This window comes from Scyliorhinus canicula, chromosome 16 (assembly GCF_902713615.1).
Source record: "Scyliorhinus canicula chromosome 16, sScyCan1.1, whole genome shotgun sequence".
NCBI lineage: Eukaryota > Metazoa > Chordata > Chondrichthyes > Carcharhiniformes > Scyliorhinidae > Scyliorhinus > Scyliorhinus canicula.
The window spans coordinates 12,905,451-12,926,169 of NC_052161.1; the positions used below are offsets into that span (position 1 = coordinate 12,905,451).

Sequence of the window (20,719 nt, forward strand, 5' to 3'; positions counted from 1 at the left end):
TGTCTAAGTCTATGTATTTATATTGTGTATCTATTGTATGTCCTATCTTTTTCATGTATGGAACGATCTGTCTAGACTGTACGCAGAACAATACTTTTCATTGTACCACGGTACACGTGACAATTAATCCAAATCGAAATGATTGTGGGATGAGGGGCAAGTGGAATTTGGGAAGGTGGATTTGGAGGAACATGTAGCCTTGCTTCTAACTGTGTACCACAGAAGGCTGTGGAGGACAGGTCACTGAATATATTCCAGAAGGAAATGGATAGATTTCTAGACACTAAAGGCATCAAAGGGGAATAGGGAGAGAAGCAAGAGTCTGGCTTTGAGATCCCTCCCTACGTTTCTATGGTTTCTGCACGACCTGCGATGAAAATGGACGCCACATTTTTAAGAATCCAGTTTTTGATCACATGGAAAGTTTTCGACTCAGCGCTGGTCTGAAATGATCAAAAAAAAAAAAATCTATGAAATCTTTCACGACCTCAGGGTCAGGGCGACCCAAGTCACGTTATGGTCAGTGAAGTCATTTTGAAGCCTGCCCACTTTTCCAGGTCTACTTCAATACAAGGCGTGAGTGAAGGAGCAAAATTCAGAAGGCAACCATGCATAAAGTGTGCACATTGACAAACGTGTGATCTTTGACACCAGACTATGTGACCTTTTGTACACTTTTCAAACCCCCCCCCACCCCCCTCCCCCCCCCCCTCCCCCCCCCACCCCCCCCACCCCCCCCCCCCCCCCCCCCCCCCACCCACTGACAACACACGTTTAAAATCTGCCCCAATGAGGGCAGCACGGTAGCATGGTGGTTAGCATAAATGCTTCACAGCTCCAGGGTCCCAGGTTCGATTCCCGGCTGGGTCACTGTCTGTGTGGAGTCTGCACATCCTCCCCGTGTGTGCGTGGGTTTCCTCCGGATGCTCCGGTTTCCTCCCACAGTCCAAAGATGTGCAGGTTAGGTGGATTGGCCATGCTAAATTGCCCGTAGTGACCTAAAAAGTAAGGTTAAGGGGGGGGAGGTGTTGGGTTACGGGTATAGGGTGGATACGTGGGTTTGAGTGGGGTGATCATGGCTCGGCACAACATCGAGGGCCGAAGGGCCTGTTCTGTGCTGTACTGTTCTATGTTCTATAAACAAAATCAGGCCTCAAATAATGTTAATTGAAATTGAAGAGAGGGCTAACCTTCCGCATTCGGAGCTAGTGTGTCAGGACACATCCAGGTAACAGATGTATAGAAATCTGTCCCCGCTAATAGTTAAATTCTTCCATCCCCGGCGGTTTATGCAAGCAGGTGACAATTTCCCTGGAAATGTGCACAGTTCTACACAAATCAACATGGGCATTAATTGCCCCCTTGAGAGTTTCACTTGGGGATGGAGAAGGGCGTCCATGACCCATCCCATCTGGACTTAAGTCGGGGCAGAGGCAGAAAGGCAATGGGATCTGATTAAATACAACCACGCCCCCCCCCCCCCCCCCCCCCCCCCCCACACACACACACATAACCAAACCCGCTGCCGGTGGAGAGGACATTAAACTTGGCCCAATATATGGATGACCTGAAGGTCACTCATGAAACTTCTCCTACTTTCCAGAGAGAAGTCAAAAGGAAAGGAATAAACCAAGTCAGCCTTGCCTTGTGCCCCTTCTGCATTGTGCAGTTCCTCATTCTTTCGAATATTGCAAGTTGTAACCTTCATAATTGGCTGTTCATTGAGCTAAAGAGAGAAAGATTTGTACTCCCATTAGAAGCATTCACCAAACCATGTGTATACCAAGCATGACCTGACTGATGCAGTTTCCAGCTCCAGTGATCTTGAAGTTCACATTGTCTCTTTACTGTGTATGGTATTCTGATGGTTAAGATAGAGAGATGCTAGCAGGATTGAGTGAGCCACTTTACTTCAGGCATTCAGCGCCAGCAATTCAGTTTCTCCTCTTCCTTCCATAAACATGATGTGGAGATGCTGGCGTTGGACTGGGGTGGGCACAGCAAGAAGTCTTACAACACCAGGTTAAAGTCCAACAGGTTTGTTTCGAATCACTAGCACTGCTCCGAAAACAGGCCATAGCCTAATCCTCAACTGAGTAGCTTGCCAGTGTATCGTTTCCCAGCTGTTCCATTAACCATTCTTGTGACTTCTGGCAGCTATCTGCTGTAGCCTTGTAGCTGTCTAGCAGCTGGCCTGCGACCACATCGGGTGGTGTGCTTTCCGGCGTTAGCTCGCCATTGGCTGCCTGTGGGAAGTTCCGGTCCTGCCGAAGGCCATGGCGTTTTGCATGGCTCGCCCTTCCTGCCACCTGGGTACCCACCATAGGGGGTGTCACCCTCTGACGGACCAGAAGGACTAGAAAATCCCACCCTTTGGGTTTGGACAACCAGCAGACTTGGGCGATCTTAATTCCATGAGTCTACATTGCATTTAAAAGAACATTTCATTAGCCAGTCCTTGTTTTGAGATTTAACAAGAATTGAAAAAGAAAAATTGCATTGTTAATGTAACCGATTGGCCAGATGTGTAGGCCAGGATCCAGGAAAACATGCCTGGTTTATAAATTTGACACCCTCTCCTGATCTAGTGACTGTAGCAATACTGATCCACACTTGGTCCCATTTGTAAACAGAACCGTCTGGCAGAACCTATTGGTCTTGGGTCACAAGGGAGTTGAAAGTGGAGCAACAGAGTAGCAAGGCGACCCAAAATGTCGATCTGTGCATTTTTTCACAGTCACTTCATTAAAGTTAAAAGAGTTGGTAATGTGTTCGGCTTGATAAATAATTTACTTCCACTTGGCAGATTCGTGTTTCACTTAGGAAAAGAAATGTGGCAGCAAACTGTGTTTGACTGTGCAAGCTGGTCCACATTTGACAGCAACTAAACTATGGATGTGGAAAATTATTTGACTATATATCAAGCCTTTCCTGGTCTCCACCGCAGTGGCAGTGTGGTGCTCTATTGGTCATCCTCGGAGAATGAAAGAAGATACTGTCTAGGTCGAGTTTATTTGAGTATGGCTGGAGGAATATTAAATCATCACATGGTTCAGTGTTCAATTGAAAGTAATCAATTGTAATGAGGGGAATGCGGCAGCCATTTTGCACACACGTTTCCTCAAACAGCAACATGATAATATCCGGATAATCTGTTACTTTAATGTTGGTTACACTAACAGGATAGATGTTGATCAGAGCATTGTGATGAACTCCCCTCCTTGCCTTCCCGAGAGTGCTATGTGATCTTTTGCATTCACCTGAGAGAGCAAACAGGGTTTAGCATTTCATCCGAGAGATTTCATCATGGAAGTGCCAACCTAGAATTTGTGCCCTACTCCCTGGAGTGGGAGCTTAAACTTACAACCTTCTGACTCAGATGCTACCTCTGGTCCGCTGCCGAAAGCTCAGAGGGTAAAATTGTTAGGGCAGCACAGTGGTTAGCACTGCTGCCTCACAGCGCCAGAGACCCAGGTTCGTTTCCGGCTTCGGGTGACTGTCTCTGTGGAGTCTGCACATTCGCCCTATGTCTGCGTGGGTTTGGGGTGGCGTGTGGCGCAGTGGTTAGCACTGGGACAGCGGCGCCGAGTACCCGGGTTCGAATCCCGGCCCTGGGTCACTGTCCGTGTGGAGTTTGCACATTCTCCCCTTGTCTGCGTGGGTTTCACCCCACAACCCAAAGATGTGCAGGTTAGGCGATTGGCCATGCTAAATTGCCCCTTAATTGGAAAAAAAAATAATTAGTTACTCTAAATTTATAAACAAAATTTAACAAAATGTTGCGTGGGTTTCCCCCGGGTGCTCCGGTTCCCTCCCACACTCCAAAGATGAGCAGGTTAGGCGTATTGGCCATGCTCAATTGTCCCTTAGTGTCCAAAGTTTGGGTGATGTTACGGGGATGGAGCGAGGAGTGGGCCGAGGTGGGGAGCACTTTCAGAGGGTTGGTGCAGACTTGATGGGCCGATTGGCCTCCTTCTGCCCTGTAGGGATTCTGTGATTACTGTTTGGTTCCATCGGGATTGAGTGCTTTCCCAAACTGTAACAATGCACTCATGTCTATCCATGGCAGTGGTATATTGGACATCACAGCGACTGGTTCTTAATTTATCTAAATCGTTCTCCTGCTCCTTCCAATCTGTGCCAAATCCTTGGTCCTTCCCATAGCAACTTCCACAAATTAAATAACCTGCAGAGTGTGGGCATTCGCAGATCTGCGGTGGAATGTCATCGTTGTTCAAGCAATAGTGAACTGTTTTGTTCAGCGACGGAGCACGAGTTTTTCGGTACCTGTATGACCTCCCATTCTTACACAGCGGTCATTGTCTTTTATATATGCCCCAGTCCATAACCAACAGGAAATAATTGTTTCATAAAACTGAAAAGAGGAGAAACTGCGTACACATGACTCAATGTACACGAATGAAAAGGCCCACTAAATGCGTCACAAGATCGTCACAGATAAATTTCAATTTAAAGAAGCAATTAAGCCCTCAGCACCGATAATCAAGCTGAATAGAGAGCTGCATTTCGCAGCTTCGAAAGGTCACAAGCTACACACAGAGGTCACTTTAGCTCAGCTACCCAGAAATAAATGATTGTTTCCCGGTCCTTCAACGCACAGCCACAGCTCCAGGGTCAGCTCTCTTGCCTCCGAGTTTGCTGTGGGTTCAAGTCCCATTCCAGAGACTTAAGCACAAAACTCAGGTCACTACTCCTGTGCTGTCTTTAGGAGGAGCTGAGCTGGATGTCAAAGACCCCCATGATACTCTTTGGGAAAAAAAGCACAGGCATTCTCTCTGGTGGCTTGGCCAATATTTATCCTCATATTGACATGACTGAAACAGGTTACCTGTTCACTATTACATTATTCTTTGTGGGAGCTTGCTGTGCATGAATTGCCTGCCATGTTTCCTACGTTACAACACTGACGAGTGATTAGCACTGGCTTCAAAGCCGTTTGGAATAGCCAGAGATTATAAATGGCGATGCATCAATCTAGAAAATGTTTCCAGAATTTTGTGTTTTCATTTCCGATTTACAACAGTCACAGCTTTTGCTGTATAAATTTATGCATTGCTGCCTGTCTGTCCATCTGCCCAGTCTGTCTGTCTGTCCTGCCTTTCCAGCTCTGCACGCCCACCTGTCAGATTTCCTTCCTTCCTCCCTGCCTGCCTCCCTCCCTCCCTGCCTGCCCCTCTCCCCGCCTGCCTGCCCCCTCCCTCCCTGCCTGCCCCCTCCCTCCCTGCCTGCCCCCTCCCTCCTGCCTGCCCCCTCCCTGCCTGCCCTCCCTGCCCCCCTCCCTGCCTCTGCCCCCTCCTCCCTGCCTCTGCCCCCCTCCCTGCCTGCTCCCCTCCCTGCCTGCCCCTCTCCCTGCCTGCCTGCCCCCTCCCTCCCTGCCTGCCCCCCTCCCTGCCTGCCCCTCTCCCTGCCCCCCTCCCTCGCTGCCCCCCCTCCTCCCTGCCTGCCCCCCTCCCTGCCTGCCCCCCTCCCTGCCTGCCTTCTTCCTGCCTGCCTGCCCCCCTCCCTGCCTGCCCCCCTCCCTGCCTGCCTTCTTTCCTCCCTCCCTGCCTCCCTCCCTGCCTGCCCCTCTCCCTCCCTGCCTGCCTGCCTTCCTCCCTCCCTGCCTGCCTGCCTTCTTCCTGCCTGCCTGCCTGCCTCCCTGCCTGCCCCCCTCCCTGCCTGCCCCCCTCCCTGCCTGTCTTCTTTCCTCCCTGCCTCTCCCCTCCCTGCCTGCCCCCCTCCCTGCCTGCCCCTCTCCCTGCCTGCCTTCCTCCCTCCATGCCTGCCTTCTTTCCTCCCTGCCTGCCCCCCTCCCTGCCTGCCCCTCTCCCTGCCCCCCTCCCTGCCTGCCCCTCTCCCTGCCCCCCTCCCTGCCTGCCCCTCTCCCTGCCTGCCTGCCCCCCTCCCTGCCTGCCCCCCTCCCTGCCTGCCCCCCTCCCTGCCTGCCCCCCTCCCTGCCTGCCCCTCTCCCTGCCTGCCTTCTTTCCTCCCTGCCTGCCCCCCTCCCTGCCTGCCCCCCTCCCTGCCTGCCCCCCTCCCTGCCTGCCCCTCTCCCTGCCTGCCCCCCTCCCTGCCTGCCTTCTTTCCTCCCTGCCTGCCCCCCCCCGCCTGCCCCCCTCCCTGCCTGCCCCCCTCCCTGCCTGCCCCCCTCCCTGCCTGCCCCTCTCCCTGCCCCCCTCCCTCCCTGCCTGCCCCCCTCCCTGCCTGCCTGCCCCCCTCCCTCCCTGCCTGCCACCCTCCCTGCCTGCCCCTCTCCCTGCCTGCCCCCCTCCCTCCCTGCCTGCCCCCCTCCCTCCCTGTCTGCCCCCCTCCCTGTCTGCCCCCCTCCCTGCCTGCCCCTCTCCCTGCCCCCCTCCCTCCCTGCCCCCCTCCCTCCCTGCCCCCCTCCCTCCCTGCCCCGCCCTCCCTCCCTGCCTGCCCCCCTCCCTGCCTGTCCCTCTCCCTGCCTGCCCCTCTCCCTGCCTGCCCCTCTCCCTGCCTGCCCCTCTCCCTGCCTGCCAGCCTTCCTCTCCCCCTGCCTCCCTCCCTCCCTGCCTCCCTCCCTGCCTGCCCCTCTCCCTGCCCCCCTCCCTCCCGGCCTGCCCCCCTCCCTGCCTGCCCCTCTCCCTGCCCCCCTCCCTCCCTGCCTGCCCCCCTCCCTGCCTGCCTGACCCCCTCCCTGCCTCCCCCCTCCCTGCCTCCCCCATCCCTGCCTCCCTCCCTTCCTTCTTCCCTGCCTGCCTGCCTCCCTCCCTCCCTCCCTTCCTTCTTCCCTGCCTGCCAGCCTTCCTCCCTCCCTGCCTCCCTCCCTTCTTTCCTGCCTGCCTGCTTTCCTCTGTGCCTAACCGCCTTCCTCCATGCCTGCCTGCTCCCCTCCCTGCCTGCCTCCCTCCCTCCCTGCCTCCCTCCCTCCCTCCCTGCCTCCCTCCCTCCCTCCCTGCCTGCCTTCTCTCCTTGCCTGCCTTCCTTCCTCCCCTTACCTGCTTTCCTTCCTCCCTGTCTGCCTGTTTTCATCTGTGCCTAACCGCCTTCCTCCAGGCCTGCCTGCCTCCCTCCCTGCCTGCCTCTCTCCCTGTCTGCCTCCCTCCCTCCCTGCCTGCCTTCCTTCCTCCCCTTTCCTGCTTTCCTTCCTCCCTGTCTGCCTGCTTTCCTCCCTCATAGCATGCTTTCCTTCCTGCCTGCCTTCCTCTCCCCCTGCCTGCTTTCCTTTCTCCCTGCCTGCCTCCCCCTCGGCCGCCCGCACGCCTTCCTCTCCCCTGCCTGCCTGCCTCTCCCCTGCCTGCCTGCCTGCCTCCCTCTCGGCCGCCCGCACGCCTTCCTCTCCCCTGCCTGCCTGCCTCTCCCCTGCCTGCTTTCCTTTCTCCCTCCCTGCCTCCCTCTCGGCCGCCCGCACGCCTTCCTCTCCCCTGCCTGCCTTCCTCTCCCCTGCCTGCCTTCCCCCCCCCACTTGCTTTCCTCTCCCCTGCCTGCCTTCCTCTCCCCTGCCTGCCTTCCTCCCCCTCCCCGTCTGCCTTCCTCTCCCCCTGCCTGCCTTCCTCTCCCCCCGCTTGCCTTCCTCTCCCCTGCCTGCCTTCCTCCCCCCTCCCCGCCTGCCTTCCTCTCCCCTGCCTGCCTTCCTACCCCTCGGCCGCCCGCACGCCTTCCTCTCCCCTGCCTGCCTTCCTCCCCCTCCCCGTCTGCCTTCCTCTCCCCCTGCCTGCCTTCCTCTCCCTCCCCGCCTGCCTTCCTCTCCCCTGCCTGCCTACCTCCCCCTCGGCCGCCCGCACGCCTTCCTCTCCCCCTGCCTGCCTTCCTCTCCCCTGCCTGCCTGCCTCCCCCTTGGCCGCCCGCACGGCTTCCTTCCTCCCTTTTTGGCAGTCTGTCAATTGTCTGTGCTGCAGTGTGTGGATTTGCAAATGTACGAGGATAAACCCTTGTCAGTGCTTGTTAAACTCAATCTGCAAGCGGAGTACATTGACGAGACTCGGTTAGTGACTGTACTTTCTATGGCACTCAATGTGGCAGCAAATAATCATGTCTCCATTATGTTTTCTGACTGCCTTTTAACCGGAGGGAGCAAGATAAAGTCTGCTGGGTGAAGCTCTGCAGTTATCTGTAATATGAACTCAAATCAGGTTAGTCAGGCATATGATGGCGGCCCAAAGGGATAACTCAATCTACTCAAAATCATGGAATGGAGGGCAGCACGGTGGCCTAGTGGTTAGCACAACCGCCTCACGGTGCTGAGGTCCCAGGTTCGATCCCGGCTCTGGGTCACTGTCCGTGTGGAGTTTGCACATTCTCCTCGTGTTTGCGTGGGTTTCGCCCCCACGACCCAAAGATGTGGAGGGTAGGTGGATTGGCCACACTGAACTGCCCCTTAATTGGAAAAAAATAATTGGCTAATCTAAATTTATAAAAAAAAAAATCATGGAATGGTTCGAACGCAGAAGGAGACCATTCAACCCATCAAGCCCATGGCAGCTCTTTGGATTTATCTAGCCCCACATTGTCCACCCTTTCCCTCTGGTCCTGCACATTGTTTGCCCTTCAGGTGCTTATCCAATTCACAGAATTATTACAGCGCAAAAGGAGGCCATTTGGCCCATTGTGTCAGCCCCCAAAATGAGCATCGTGACTTTGTGCCATTCCCCTGCCTCTTCCCTGTTAGCCTGCACATTGGTTTCTATTCAAATAATCATCTTATGCCCTCTGGATGGCCTCGATTGAACCTGCCTCCACCACACTAGCAGACAGTGCGTTCCAGACCCCAACCTCACGGTAGCATGGTGGTTAGCATCAATGCTTCACAGCTCCAGGGTCCCAGGTTCGATTCCCGGCTGGGTCACTGTCTGTGTGGAGTCTGCACGTCCTCCCCGTGTGTGTGTGGGTTTCCTCCGGGTGCTCCGGTTTCCTCCCACAGTCCAAAGATGTGCGGGTTAGGTGGATTGGCCATGCTAAATTGCCCGTAGTGTAAGGTTAATGGGGGGATTGTTGGGTTACGGGTATACGGGTTACGTGGGTTTAAGTAGGGTGATCATTGCTCGGCACAACATCGAGGGCCGAAGGGCCTGTTCTGTGCTGTACTATTCTATGTTCTATGTTCACTCGCTGTGTGAAAACAAAGTGTTCTCACATCACATTTGCATATCATTTTAAATCTGTGCCCTCTGCTCCTTGATCCTTTCACGAGCAGGAACAGTATCTCCCTATCTACTCTGTCCACCTCCTCATGATTTTGAACATCTCTATCAGATCTCCTCTTCGCCTTCTCCTCTCCAAGAAGAACAGTCCCAACTTCCCAATCTATCCTCATAAATGAAGTTTCTCATCTCTGGAACCATTCTTGTAAACCTCTTCTGCACTCGCTCCAATGCGTTTGTATCCTTCCTATAGGTGGCGCCCAGTACACCATACTCCAGCTGAGTGTATACTAGTGTCTTATATAAGTTCTATGCTCCTATTAATAAATCCCAGAATACTGTCTGCTTTATTAACTGCTCTCTCTACCTGTCCTGTCACCTTAAATATCGATGCACATATACACCCAGGTCCCTATGCTCCTGCACTCCTTAATGAATTTTACCCCTTATTTTATATTGTCCTTTTTGAAATCCACAATTGAATCTGCCTCCACTGGTGCATTGTATTCTAGGTTTTAACCCATGGAACGTTGGCTTATTTTGCCAGTCACCTTAAAACCGGTGGCCTCTGGTCCTCACCCTTCGCCCAGTGGGAACAGTTTCTCTCTTATCTATTCCGTCCAGAAGGCCCGTGGTTTTTGAAAACCTCGAACAAACCTTCACCCAATCTTCTCTCTTCCCTGACCCGCCCAGGTCACTGGATTTTCCTGGAACCATTCGCATAAAATCTCATCTGCACCTCATCCAAAATCTTCACACTCGCCCCGCGGTGCGACATGCCGCGTGAGATGCACACTTTGTTGATAATTGAAGTGAAGCCAATTGGAACAAAATTAAACTTCATTGTAATCTTGGTAAATGATGGGCTGAATGGCCTCTTTCTGCACCGTAACTTTTCTATGATTCTATTGTAACCTTGGTGCAGAAAAGGAAGACTTAGGTATTCATAGCTCCTTTCATGAACAGAGGTGGGAAACGAGTAGCTGATCCTGACCTGTCCTGTTCCCAACAGGCAGGTAGGATGAAAATTGAGCTTACATTTCTCTATTTTGTGTAACTAAATCCAGCAGAATATTCAGGTCAACTAATCCACTTTACAAACTTGCATAGGAAAGCCAGCACCATTTTGATTTGAGATATATTAGACTTGAGTTTGTATAGCGCCTATCCTGACCTCAGGATATTTAAACAGTGACTACAATTAATGACATTTGAAGTGCAATCATTGTTGTAACGTAGGAAACATAGCAACCAATTTGCACACAGCAAACTCCCAGACTGCACCATCCAAATCCCAACTCTACCACCTAGCAAGACCAGAGCAGTAGACACAGGGGAACCCCACCATGTTCCTCTGCAAGTCACTCTCCATTCCTCGCTTGGAAATGTTTCGCTGTTCCTTCACTGTCACTGGGCCAATATCTTGGAATTCCTTCCCTACCAGCACTGTGGGTGTACCTACACCACACGGGCTGCAGTGCTTTGAGGAGGCAGCTCACCACCACCTTCTCGAGGTTAATTAGGGATGGGCAATACATGCTGGCCTTGCCAACAAGGCCCGCATCCCATGCATCAATGTTGGTTAAGGGATGGATATTGTCCAGGACGTTGGAGAGGGCTCCCCTGCACATCTTCGAAATAGCGGCTGTGGGATCTTTTATGTCGACCCGAGAGAGCTGACCTCAGTTTAACATCCCATCCGAGAGATCTTGGGTGCGATCTACCGGCCGCAATACGTCCGAATGGCAGCGTGCCGCAGCCGGTAGATGTCAGGGGATCTCTCTTCCGGGTCTACCCGGCTCGCCATGGCTCGTGAGATCTAACGCGATGTGAATCCCGCCCGTTGCGGGCAGATCACTTTTTCGCAAATCTGTCTCATTCTGATATGCGCTCCTACGATCTACCCAAGGCGTTGGGTTCTAACCCCTCTGTCTTGGAGACTTCTGGCGAGTGCTGTTCTCTATACCAGAAGGAATGGCATTTACAGGGCTTGCCCAGGATAGGAGATGCCACCCGGTGCTTTCTCCCTGGGTGGGTGGCATCCTGGCACTTCTGGTGCCACCCTAGCATCCTGGCACTGCCAGTCTGGCACCCTGGCTCTGCCAACCTATCATTGCCAAGGTACCCAGGTGGCATTTCCAGGCTGGCAGGGGCACTGCTTGGGTGCCAGCTGGCAGTGCCAAGTTGATTCCCCCCCCCCCCCCCCCCCCCCCCCGAGGGCACTGAGGAACTCCTCCGAGCAGAAAACGGGATTAAGTGCGGCCCCACCGGGGGAGTTCCCCGCTCAGGCCCCGAATCCACCCCAATGGGAACCGAGTCCCGTTCGATTGGGTGGGGTTTCTCGGCGTGCTGAGTGCCGGGAAACACCTGGCTAAATGCGCTTGTTATGTGACCATGTTCCCATTCGGGCACATCGCGCCCCCTTAAACCAACAGTGCAGCACCTCCTCGGTACCGTACACCGGCCTGTGGGATTCAGTGACTGCAACAACAAGGTACCCTGGCCCTCCAGTACCAACCCCTCTCTCTCTCTCCGAACAGACGACAGGTTCTTCAAAACACACAAAACAAAATGCTTTGTCACCTAGCACAGTCTGTCCCCATGGAAACAGTGACTCACAATAGAAATTTGACTGGATGGTTCCAATCATACCTGCGATGTTCTCTACGTCTCATTGTGAGATAGCGGGTGTTCTCCTTCGATTGAATCCCATTGCTAAGAGAATGAGAGCATTACGGTTATTTTACTACACTCGCAATTCAGAGACCGAATCTGATGACCTCGAGACATGAGTTCAAATCCCACCAGGGGCGAATGTAAAGGCAGCTAATAAATGCGTGTGGAATGAAAAAGCCATCAGTAATGACGGGCATGAAACTATTGGATTGTCATAAAACTCCATCTGATTCAGTAATGCCGTGAGGCAAGAAAATATGTGACTGAAGGCCCAGTCATGTGGTTGACGCTTATTCACTCAGTGAAGAGAATTTGGATGGAGTCTTCCCTTGCCCACAACATCCCGTGGGGAGATCTTAGTGTTGTGGTAATGTTGCTGGACTACTAGTCCAGTGGCCAGGCCAACGTTCTGGGTCATGGGTTCAAATACTACGGCAGTTGATGGAATTCAAATTCAGTGAATGAATCTGGAATTATAAAGCTGGTCTGAGTAACGGTGTCTATGACACCTAGCCATCGATTGTTGCAAAATCCCACCAGGCTGACGAACCTCCTTCAGGGAGGGAAATCTGCCCTCCTTTGCATTGAGTATAAAAATTGGCCAGTCATGTTGCAGCTGTATAGAACCTTAGTTAGGCCACACTTGGAGTATAGTGTTCAATTCTGGTCGCCACACTACCAGAAGGATATGGAGGCTTTAGAGAGGGTGCAGAAGAGATTTACCAGGATGTTGCCTGGAATGGAGGGCATTGGCTATGAGGAGCGGTTGAATAAACTCGGTTTGTTCTCACTGGAACGATGGAGGTTGAGGGGCGACCTGATAGAGGTCTACAAAATTATGAGGGGCATAGACAGAGTGGATAGTCAGAGTTCCCAAGGTAGAGGGGTCAATTACTAGGGGGCATAGGTTTAAGGTGCGAGGGGCAAGGTTTAGAGGAAATGTACGAGGCACGATTTTTACACAGAGGGTAGTGGGTGCCTGGAACTCGCTGCCGGAGGAGGTGGTGGAAGCAGGGACGATAATGACGTTTAAGGGGCATCTTGACAAATACATGAGTAAGATGGGAATAGAGGGATACGGAAGTTTAGAAGATTTTAGTTTCGGCGGGCAGCATGGTCGGCACGGGCTTGGAGGGCTGAAGGGCCTGTTCCTGTGCTGTACTTTTCTTTGTTCTTTGTTCTCCTCACCTGGTCTGGCCTCCACGTGACTCCACGCCCACAGCAATGTGACGGACACTTAACTGCCCTCTGGAATGGCCCAGCAAGCCACTCAGCCTAAGGCCAATTAGGGATGGACAATAAATGCTGGCCTTGCCAGACACACACACATCCCAGGAAATAATATATATATTTAAAATCCACCCCAATGTTGTGCGCAGCCGGTTGAATTCAGTGAATAGTATCTTTTTTTTTACTGAGGGTGTGCAGTCCTCATCTTTGAGCGGGCGTCTTGCTTCACAGCTGCGTACAAGTGCAACTTAGAGAATAAATACTGCTTTCCAGTGATGCCCACATCTCATAAACAAATCAAATAAGAGCAACTCTGCTTACTTCTGGAGAATGTTAATTTTTGGAACATTTTATACACTTGAGCACTAATGCCACTTCATTTCTCAGCAACCTTTATTTTCCCACGAGTCCCGTTCCTGTCATAAGAATAGGATAATAATGAAAGCGGCGGGTTGAAAGGCGAGTGCAAATATTCCGCAATTAACTCCGTTGGAAAGGAGAATTGAATTTCACCGGGGCAGTTTAGAGAATGAGAAGCTTCAGTATCTCAGAGATTGATTACGCGTACCTGAATCGCATGCATTGTTTCTCTGTTAGATTGGTCACGCCTGCTTTGGGAGAGCTATTGTGGATTGCTGACTTGGTGTTTGTCACCGGTATGAGTGTGATTAAACACCCAGAATGGGGCAGTCCTCACACATGGCAGAGGGCCGAGTCATTTTAGGGATGATACAACCTTGTGAGGCGCGGGGCCGCCTCACTGGGCTGTCGGTAAGAGTTTCTAAACTCTTAACGCTCAAAGTTCTTCCGCCTCAGATGCTCTGCAGCTCCTTATTCACCAGACGCTGCAGCGTCATTCTCCAATGTCACTCCTTACTGGGGTGAGACTCAACTGACCCCCAAACGTTCGTTACCCCACCTCAGACGAGTGACGTGTAAATTGTCAAGCAGTTTGACCCTGGGGGGCCTCACAGCTGGGCCTCTTTCTGGTCTTCACCATTGCCCGCAGGCTGACTCGTTTCTAGCAGGGGGTTGGGGGGAGAAGGGTGGGCAAGTGGGGGGAGGGGTGCAGTCACCACACAGGAGCATTCCTGCTCGAATGATGGCTCCACAATCTGTATGAAGTTAGGTCCCTCACAGCAGCACATGGACCCAACTCAGTATGTTGCTGCTTTGTTTGAATACTCATTGGACAGATTCACTCGGGGTCGTTTTGCTTCAGGCATGAGTGTAAAACTGGACGACATCAGTTCAACCGGCAGTTTTGCTTGATGATGCTCCAACAAAGCACCTGCTATTTTATTCTGAGTAAGGTACGATGTAACGGCGGTCTGCAATTTACTGGCAATTCCGCTTTTAAGTGCTGAAGGACCGATTTAAAAAAAACTTTTTTTTAAAAAGTGCTTAGAATCACAAACGTAATTATAAAAGTTTTTTTAAAAAAAATGCATTTTATTACAAACTTGTATCAAAGCAGGTTACAGTAAGTAAACACCCGGGAAACATATTTCACAACAATCTACTGTACAGTTTGTACAGATTTTTCTCCTTTTCCACCCCCTCTCGACTCTACTGTCCTTAATTGGACTTCAGGGAAGGCAGGGGCTCAATGGCATTGTCACTGGACTAGTAATCCAAAGATGCCGGTTGATGCTTTGGAGATCCGGGTTTGAATACCACAACGGCAGATGGTGAAATTTGAATTGAATTAGAAGATCCGGAATTAACGATGACCATGAAACCGTTGTCAATTGTTGTAAAACTCCACATGCCCTATCGGGGCAGGAAATCTGCCATCCTTACCTGATCTGGCCTATGTGTGATTCCAAATCCGCAGCAATATGGTTGATTCGTAAATGGCCCCTCAAAAGGGCAATCAGGCAATAAATGCTGCCGCAGCCAGCGATGCACACGTCTCATGAAAGAATAAAAGAAAAGTTGATCACGGCAAACAAAAATCCTGTCCTTTGATGTTATGTTGAGCTGCCCGTTCACAACCTCTTCATCTGCTGAGTTCATTGAACGTCCTGCGCCCTTTAGCTTTGTTGGTTGTGTAAAGAATAGCAGGCAGAAATTGACACTATATACACGCCAAATTAACACTGTGCACCATTAGTGTACAAACTCACACCACAGTCAGCTGACATTCCCCTCAGCACTATTTTAACCATTGGGTGGCCAACGCTGATGGGGTGCATTCATCCCGTGACCTCCCACCACAAACTGGCCCCATCCCCACACTGCCATCATCGCCCGAGGCGCACTGCCTTCCCCTGGCCAATTGGAAAGGGAAATGATTCCTTGTTACCCAGTTGGATTAGCCTTGAGCATCAGCGAAAGAACCTTCTCCCCTCTGCCCGTCTCACCAATATCTTTACAACTGAAATGTCCAAAGAAGAAGGTAAGGATAATAGTTTTGTTTAACGCCCCCCCCCCCCCCATGATTTTACTTTTGATTTTGCTCGCAGCAGTGTCCTGGGCATGAATCAATTCCTGGGGAACACGAGGACAATTCTGGGAGTCGGCAGCACTTGGATAAATCCTGAGAAAATAAAGAAACGGGCCGGATTTTCCGGCCCCCCCCCCAGCCGCGTGATTCCCGGCACCCCGTCGTTTGCTGCCGGTGGGATTCTCTCTTCCCGCCGTTTGCCAATATGGGATTTCCCATTGAATCCACCCCGCGCCGCCGGGGAACGCACCGGCAGGGGGAGGGGAGGGGAGTGCGCAGCAGGCGGGAAAAGAGAATCCCAATGGCCGGAGAATAACGTCCCAGATTTCTCGTGAGATTGCAGACTGGACCGGGTTAAGGAGGAAAGTGTGAGGTTCGCAAGAAGAGCTGCTGATTGGCAAGGTCGCCGGGTCTTACAGATTTCTATCAGCAATAAGAGAGTTATTTCAGACGAATATCACAGTGAATACCCAACGGTGGGACGTGAGGTGACTGTCTTTCTCGTATTTTACTCATGTCTGTTCACTCTTCTTGTTAATAATGAAGGCAAAATGTTCAAACGTCCGCTGTCTGCCGCTACTCCCTTGCTGACATTCGGAAGACATTTGAAGGGCGGTATAAGGAAGACCAGGAATCAGCACGGTGGTGGTCCGCGTATATGGGGAAGGTTCCAGAACCTCGGCCAGGATCGGTAAGACTCTTCAGCATTGAAGATGCCACATTTCTGGGGTGGGGCGGGGGGCGGGGGGGGGGGGGGCGGGGGGGGGGATATTTGTGCCCTAAAGCTCATGTAGAACAACGGATTTAGGTTGAAAATGGAGGTTTACATCAATCAAAAGCATCTCGCCTTCTGTTCCAATCTCTACATCATGGTTCCTCGTAGAGTCCGCCTACATCTTTATCATATTTTGTGTATATATCGCTGAGGTTGGATTTTATGAGTTGCATCTTCCTGTGCAGGGAAGTGAACACAACTTTATGTTGGTTGCCAACTCATTTGTAGCTGTTTTGCTCCATTGCACAAAGCAAATTTATCCCGTGACTACAGACTAGAAATGTGTCCGGCTTCATCTCACGTCCATGCTAATCTCAGTATGAGTTAAGGGCTCCAAGCAGCAATACCCTTCCTGGGTTAGAGAGGAGGACATGGGAAAAGCGTCTGGCTCCTGATCGCTTGGCGGCCACTCCCACCTCGATATGGTCAGGTCTCAGCCGAGGGTCACCCTTCACTCTACCTCTCCCCCCCCCCCCCCCGAGTATGAGATATCCTGCCAACGTGCGGGCCTTTAACATACATACCAAATCACTATTGGGATATGAAGAAACAAAAAAGGCTTCCATTTACGTGGCGCCTTTCACCACCACAGGTCGCCCTTCATAGCCAAGGGGGTATATTTGAAAGTGTGGTCATTGTAATGGAGGAAGTAGCACTGGGAGGAGAGAGTGATAGCAACTGAACCGTGACTGACCAAAAGAAAACCCCCCGGACCGTTGTGTCAACTGAAGGACAAATAACAGCTGCGGGAGAACACTTGATTCTGATTCAGAAGGTTGAGGGTTCAAGGCACCCTCCAGAGTTTTGAGCACAAATTCGAGGCTGACACTGCAGTGCAGTACTGAGGGAGGGCTGTATTGTCAAAGGTACCATCCTCTGAATGAGGCATGAAACCAAGATTGAATGTGCCCCCTCCATTGGAAAGCGTCCTATTATGCAGTAGAACAGGAGAGAACTCTGACGTGTTCCGGCTAAAATTCAACCAACACCACTGAAGCAGATTACTTGGCCATTATCTCATTACTGTGCATGGGAGTTTGGTTTTCCACAAATTAGCTGCTGTGTTTCCTACTTAGCAACAATGCCTTTACTTCAAAAGGATTCCCTCGGCTCTGAAAGCTGCTCTATTCCGTGAGTATGACTATGTCAGGCTGTTGCTAGCCCACCTCTGGAACCACAGCCCAGCATGGAGTCCTCCACCCATTATTCAGCCAAGTGTCCCTTGACCAAGCTTCTGATCATCTTCCCTAGTGTCTCCTCGGTGTCAGAGTCTTGTCATGTGAGAGTACCTTTAAGAAATGGGTGTTTATAAATGGGTGTGTATATACATAGCTGTAGTGAGAGTACCTTTAAGGAATGGGTGTTTACTACTGCGGTGATGTCAGAGTCTGGGCGGAGCTGGGCTGTCTGTCAGTTTTTACTTTCGTTTTAGGCTTTTTGCTGCAGGGTGTGTTTTAGTTCGTTTTCAGTGTTGGAGCTGAAGCCAGACCAAGCAGGTGTACTGCTGTTCTCTCTGCCATCAAAACACTATCTCTTGATCATTTGGTGAATTCAGAATTATAAATGTTCTCAGTAGTGAATGTAAACCTAATGTGCTTCTGTTTAAAGTTTTTTTTAAAAAGTCTTCTGGATGTTAAAAGGACAGCTTCCGGATTACTTAGTGTTGTAGTCTTTGGGGGTTGTATTTGAATTAATGGTTGTTAAGATGTTCACTGTATGTTTCAAAAAGGTTAACTTGAGTTCATAGAATAAACATTGTTTTGCTTTAAAAAATAAAGCTGTACCACGCCTGTAGAGTGGGCCGTGTGCTCCCCGTACCACAATCTAGTAAATGTTGTGGGTCAGGTGAACTCCATGATACACTTTGGGGTTCTCTAAACCCTGGCCCATAACAGTCTTGACGGATAATACTCCTCCTGCACCTTCAGGCATTTGGCTTTGTTGAAGATGAATGCATCTTGTTGATTGTTTTTGCTGTGCTCTCTCCGGTTGACAGTGCATTACAGACAAATTCAGGAGCAAGGGCATTGAGACATCACATGACCTGCCAGACACCGTTCTCGACTTTGTGAAGAAACACCCGCTGATGGACGAAGAAGTCAAGCCCATGGGAGGACATCCGGTTTTTATGAAGAAAAATGTGAAGTACACAAAGATTGTAGTCGACACAGTCACAGCTTTGGACGATAAACAGTATGATGTGATGTTCATTGGCACAGGTAGGTGCTGTAGAACGAAATATCTTTCTTTCACAGTGTAGTTTCCTTTAGTGTTTTAACGGGATATGGGCATCGCCAGCTGGACTAACATTTATCCTTAATTGCCCTTGAAGGGGCATTTAAGAATCAATCATATTGCTATGTTCACACCAGGTAAGGATTTCCTTCCCTAAAGGACGTTAGTGAACCAGATGATCGACAATAGTTTCATTGTCGCCAGTAGGCTTGGGGGCAGTCTCTCAGGCCATCGGAGGCTGCCAGCTGGCCTGGGCAGGGTGGTACTCTGCCATTCCCATTGTGACTCAGGCACCTTGCATCATGGCAGTGCCACCCGGGCACCCTTTTAGTCCCACCCTGGCACTGAGAAAGACCTCGCTATATGCGCCCAAAACTGGACTGTTCTTTGCACGTTAAATCACACCCAAGATCCAATTTGACTTAAACTTGTTTGTGGAACCCTGGCTCACTCTCCAAAAAGGCTGGTCCAACAATAGTGACTGCACTTCAAAGTGAGACTTTGGGGAGCACCTGTGAGAGTAATGATGTGTTATTTGTCACATTTGGCCTTTCTGAACCTGCTGGACAAAATCAATTTTTCTTAAAGGTGAGAGGGTCATTTTCACTTTTGCCCGGAGTGGTGCGGCTGTTCTGCTAAACACCCTGCGCCGAATTCTCCGACCCCCCCGCAGGGTCGGGGAATCGCCCGGGGCCGGCGTAAATCCTGCCCCAGCCGTGGGCAGAATTCTCCGAGCGAGAATCACGCCCGCCGATTGGCGTGCCCCCCGCGCCGATCGGCGTGCCTCCCGCACCGATCGGCGTGCCCCCCCCGTGGCGATTCTCCGGCCCGCGGTGGGCCGAAGTCCCGCCGCTGACAGGCCAATCCCGCCGACGTGGTTTAAACCACCTCTGTGCCGGCAGGATTGGCGGCACGAGCCGGCCCCCAGGGCCCTAGGGGGGGCGCGGGGCGATCGGACCCCGGGGGGTACCCCCACGGTGGCCTGGTCCGTGATCGCGGCCCACCGATCGGTGGGCGGGTCAGTGCCGTGGGGACACTCTTTTTCTTCTGCCGCCGCCACGGCCTCCATCATTCATCGGTGGTGACGTCAGCGGCCGCTGACGCACCGACGCATGCGCGGACTCACGCCGGCCGGCGAAGGCCTTTCGGCCAGCCCCGACACCGACCGGCGTGGCGCCAAAGGTCGTTGGCGCCAGTCGGCGGAGCGGGAGCCACTCTGGTGCGGGCCTAGCCCCTAAAGGTGTGGAGAATTCTGCACCTTTGGGGAGGCCTGGCGCCGGAGTGGTTGGCGCCACTCCGCTACGCCGGGACCCACCGCCCCGCTGGGTAGGGGAGAATTTCACCCCCTGTCTGATTTCCACCCCCCCCCCACCAATCCCAGTCACTTCAATGAAAAGGAAAATCTGAGCAAGCTGTGTCACAGACAACCGCCCCCACCCCCCCACCTACCAAATGTTAAAATTGCCCCAGGCTTTGCTCCCAACCTTTTGATGGTGGCACAGCTGCACAGTGGTTAGCACTGATGCCTCACAGCTCCAGGAACCCGGGTTCAATTCTAGCCTTAGGTGACTGTGCGGAGTTTGCACTTTCTCCCCTGTGTCTGCGTGGGTTTCCTCCGGGTGCTCCGGTTTCCTCCCACAGTCAGGTTAGGGTTAGGTGGGGCCACGCTGAATTGTCCCTAAGTGTCCAAAAGGTTAGGTGGGGTTACTGGGTTATGCGGATAGGGTGGAGGTGTGGCCTTAAGCAGGGTGCTCTTTCCAAGGGCCTGTGCAGACTCGATGGGCTGAATGGCCTCCTTCTGCACTGTAAATTCACTGATTCTATGGCAGTAAATCTATGGCTGTAAACCCTTGGGAGCAACCATTCCATTCCTGGAACATACTGCAAAAGGTGTTATTCTGAATAATTGGGTAGACATCTGCCTTGTTTGGTGCCAAGTGTTCACACTCATTGATATCTCTTTCAAGGAGGCCATTTAGCCCATTGCGCTTTGTGCTGGCTCCTTGAAAGAGATATCAATGAGTCACACTCCCTTGCCTTTTCCTCGTAGCCCCGTAAATGATTCCTTCGGAAGCATTTATCTAACTCTCTTTGGAGAGAGTGATCATTGGAGCTGCTTCCATCACCCTTTCAGGCAGCATATTCCAGTTCACAGCGTTTAAAAAAGAAAAGTTCTCCTAATCTTCCCTCTGGCTGCTGACCCTCCTTTCGTTCCAATTTCTAGTACTCAATCCCTCCATTAAAGCTTCCCTT

At 51.8% G+C, this 20,719-nt stretch overlaps 1 protein-coding gene across 4 annotated transcripts in view; it reads left to right on the forward strand.

Annotated features, from left to right (window-relative positions):
* Positions 1–20,719, forward strand: part of sema4gb (sema domain, immunoglobulin domain (Ig), transmembrane domain (TM) and short cytoplasmic domain, (semaphorin) 4Gb) — a 199,543-nt gene that overhangs the window by 135,780 nt on the left and 43,044 nt on the right. For all 4 annotated transcript variants that reach the window (XR_005463770.1, XR_005463769.1, XR_005463771.1 and 1 more), the window contains 2 exons: positions 16,003–16,147; positions 18,228–18,450. Coding sequence is in view for 1 of the 4 variants with exons in the window: in XM_038822318.1 (XP_038678246.1) it covers positions 16,003–16,147; positions 18,228–18,450 (368 nt within the window). In the remaining 3 variants the exon portion in view is untranslated. The remainder of the gene's footprint in view (positions 1–16,002; positions 16,148–18,227; positions 18,451–20,719) is intronic.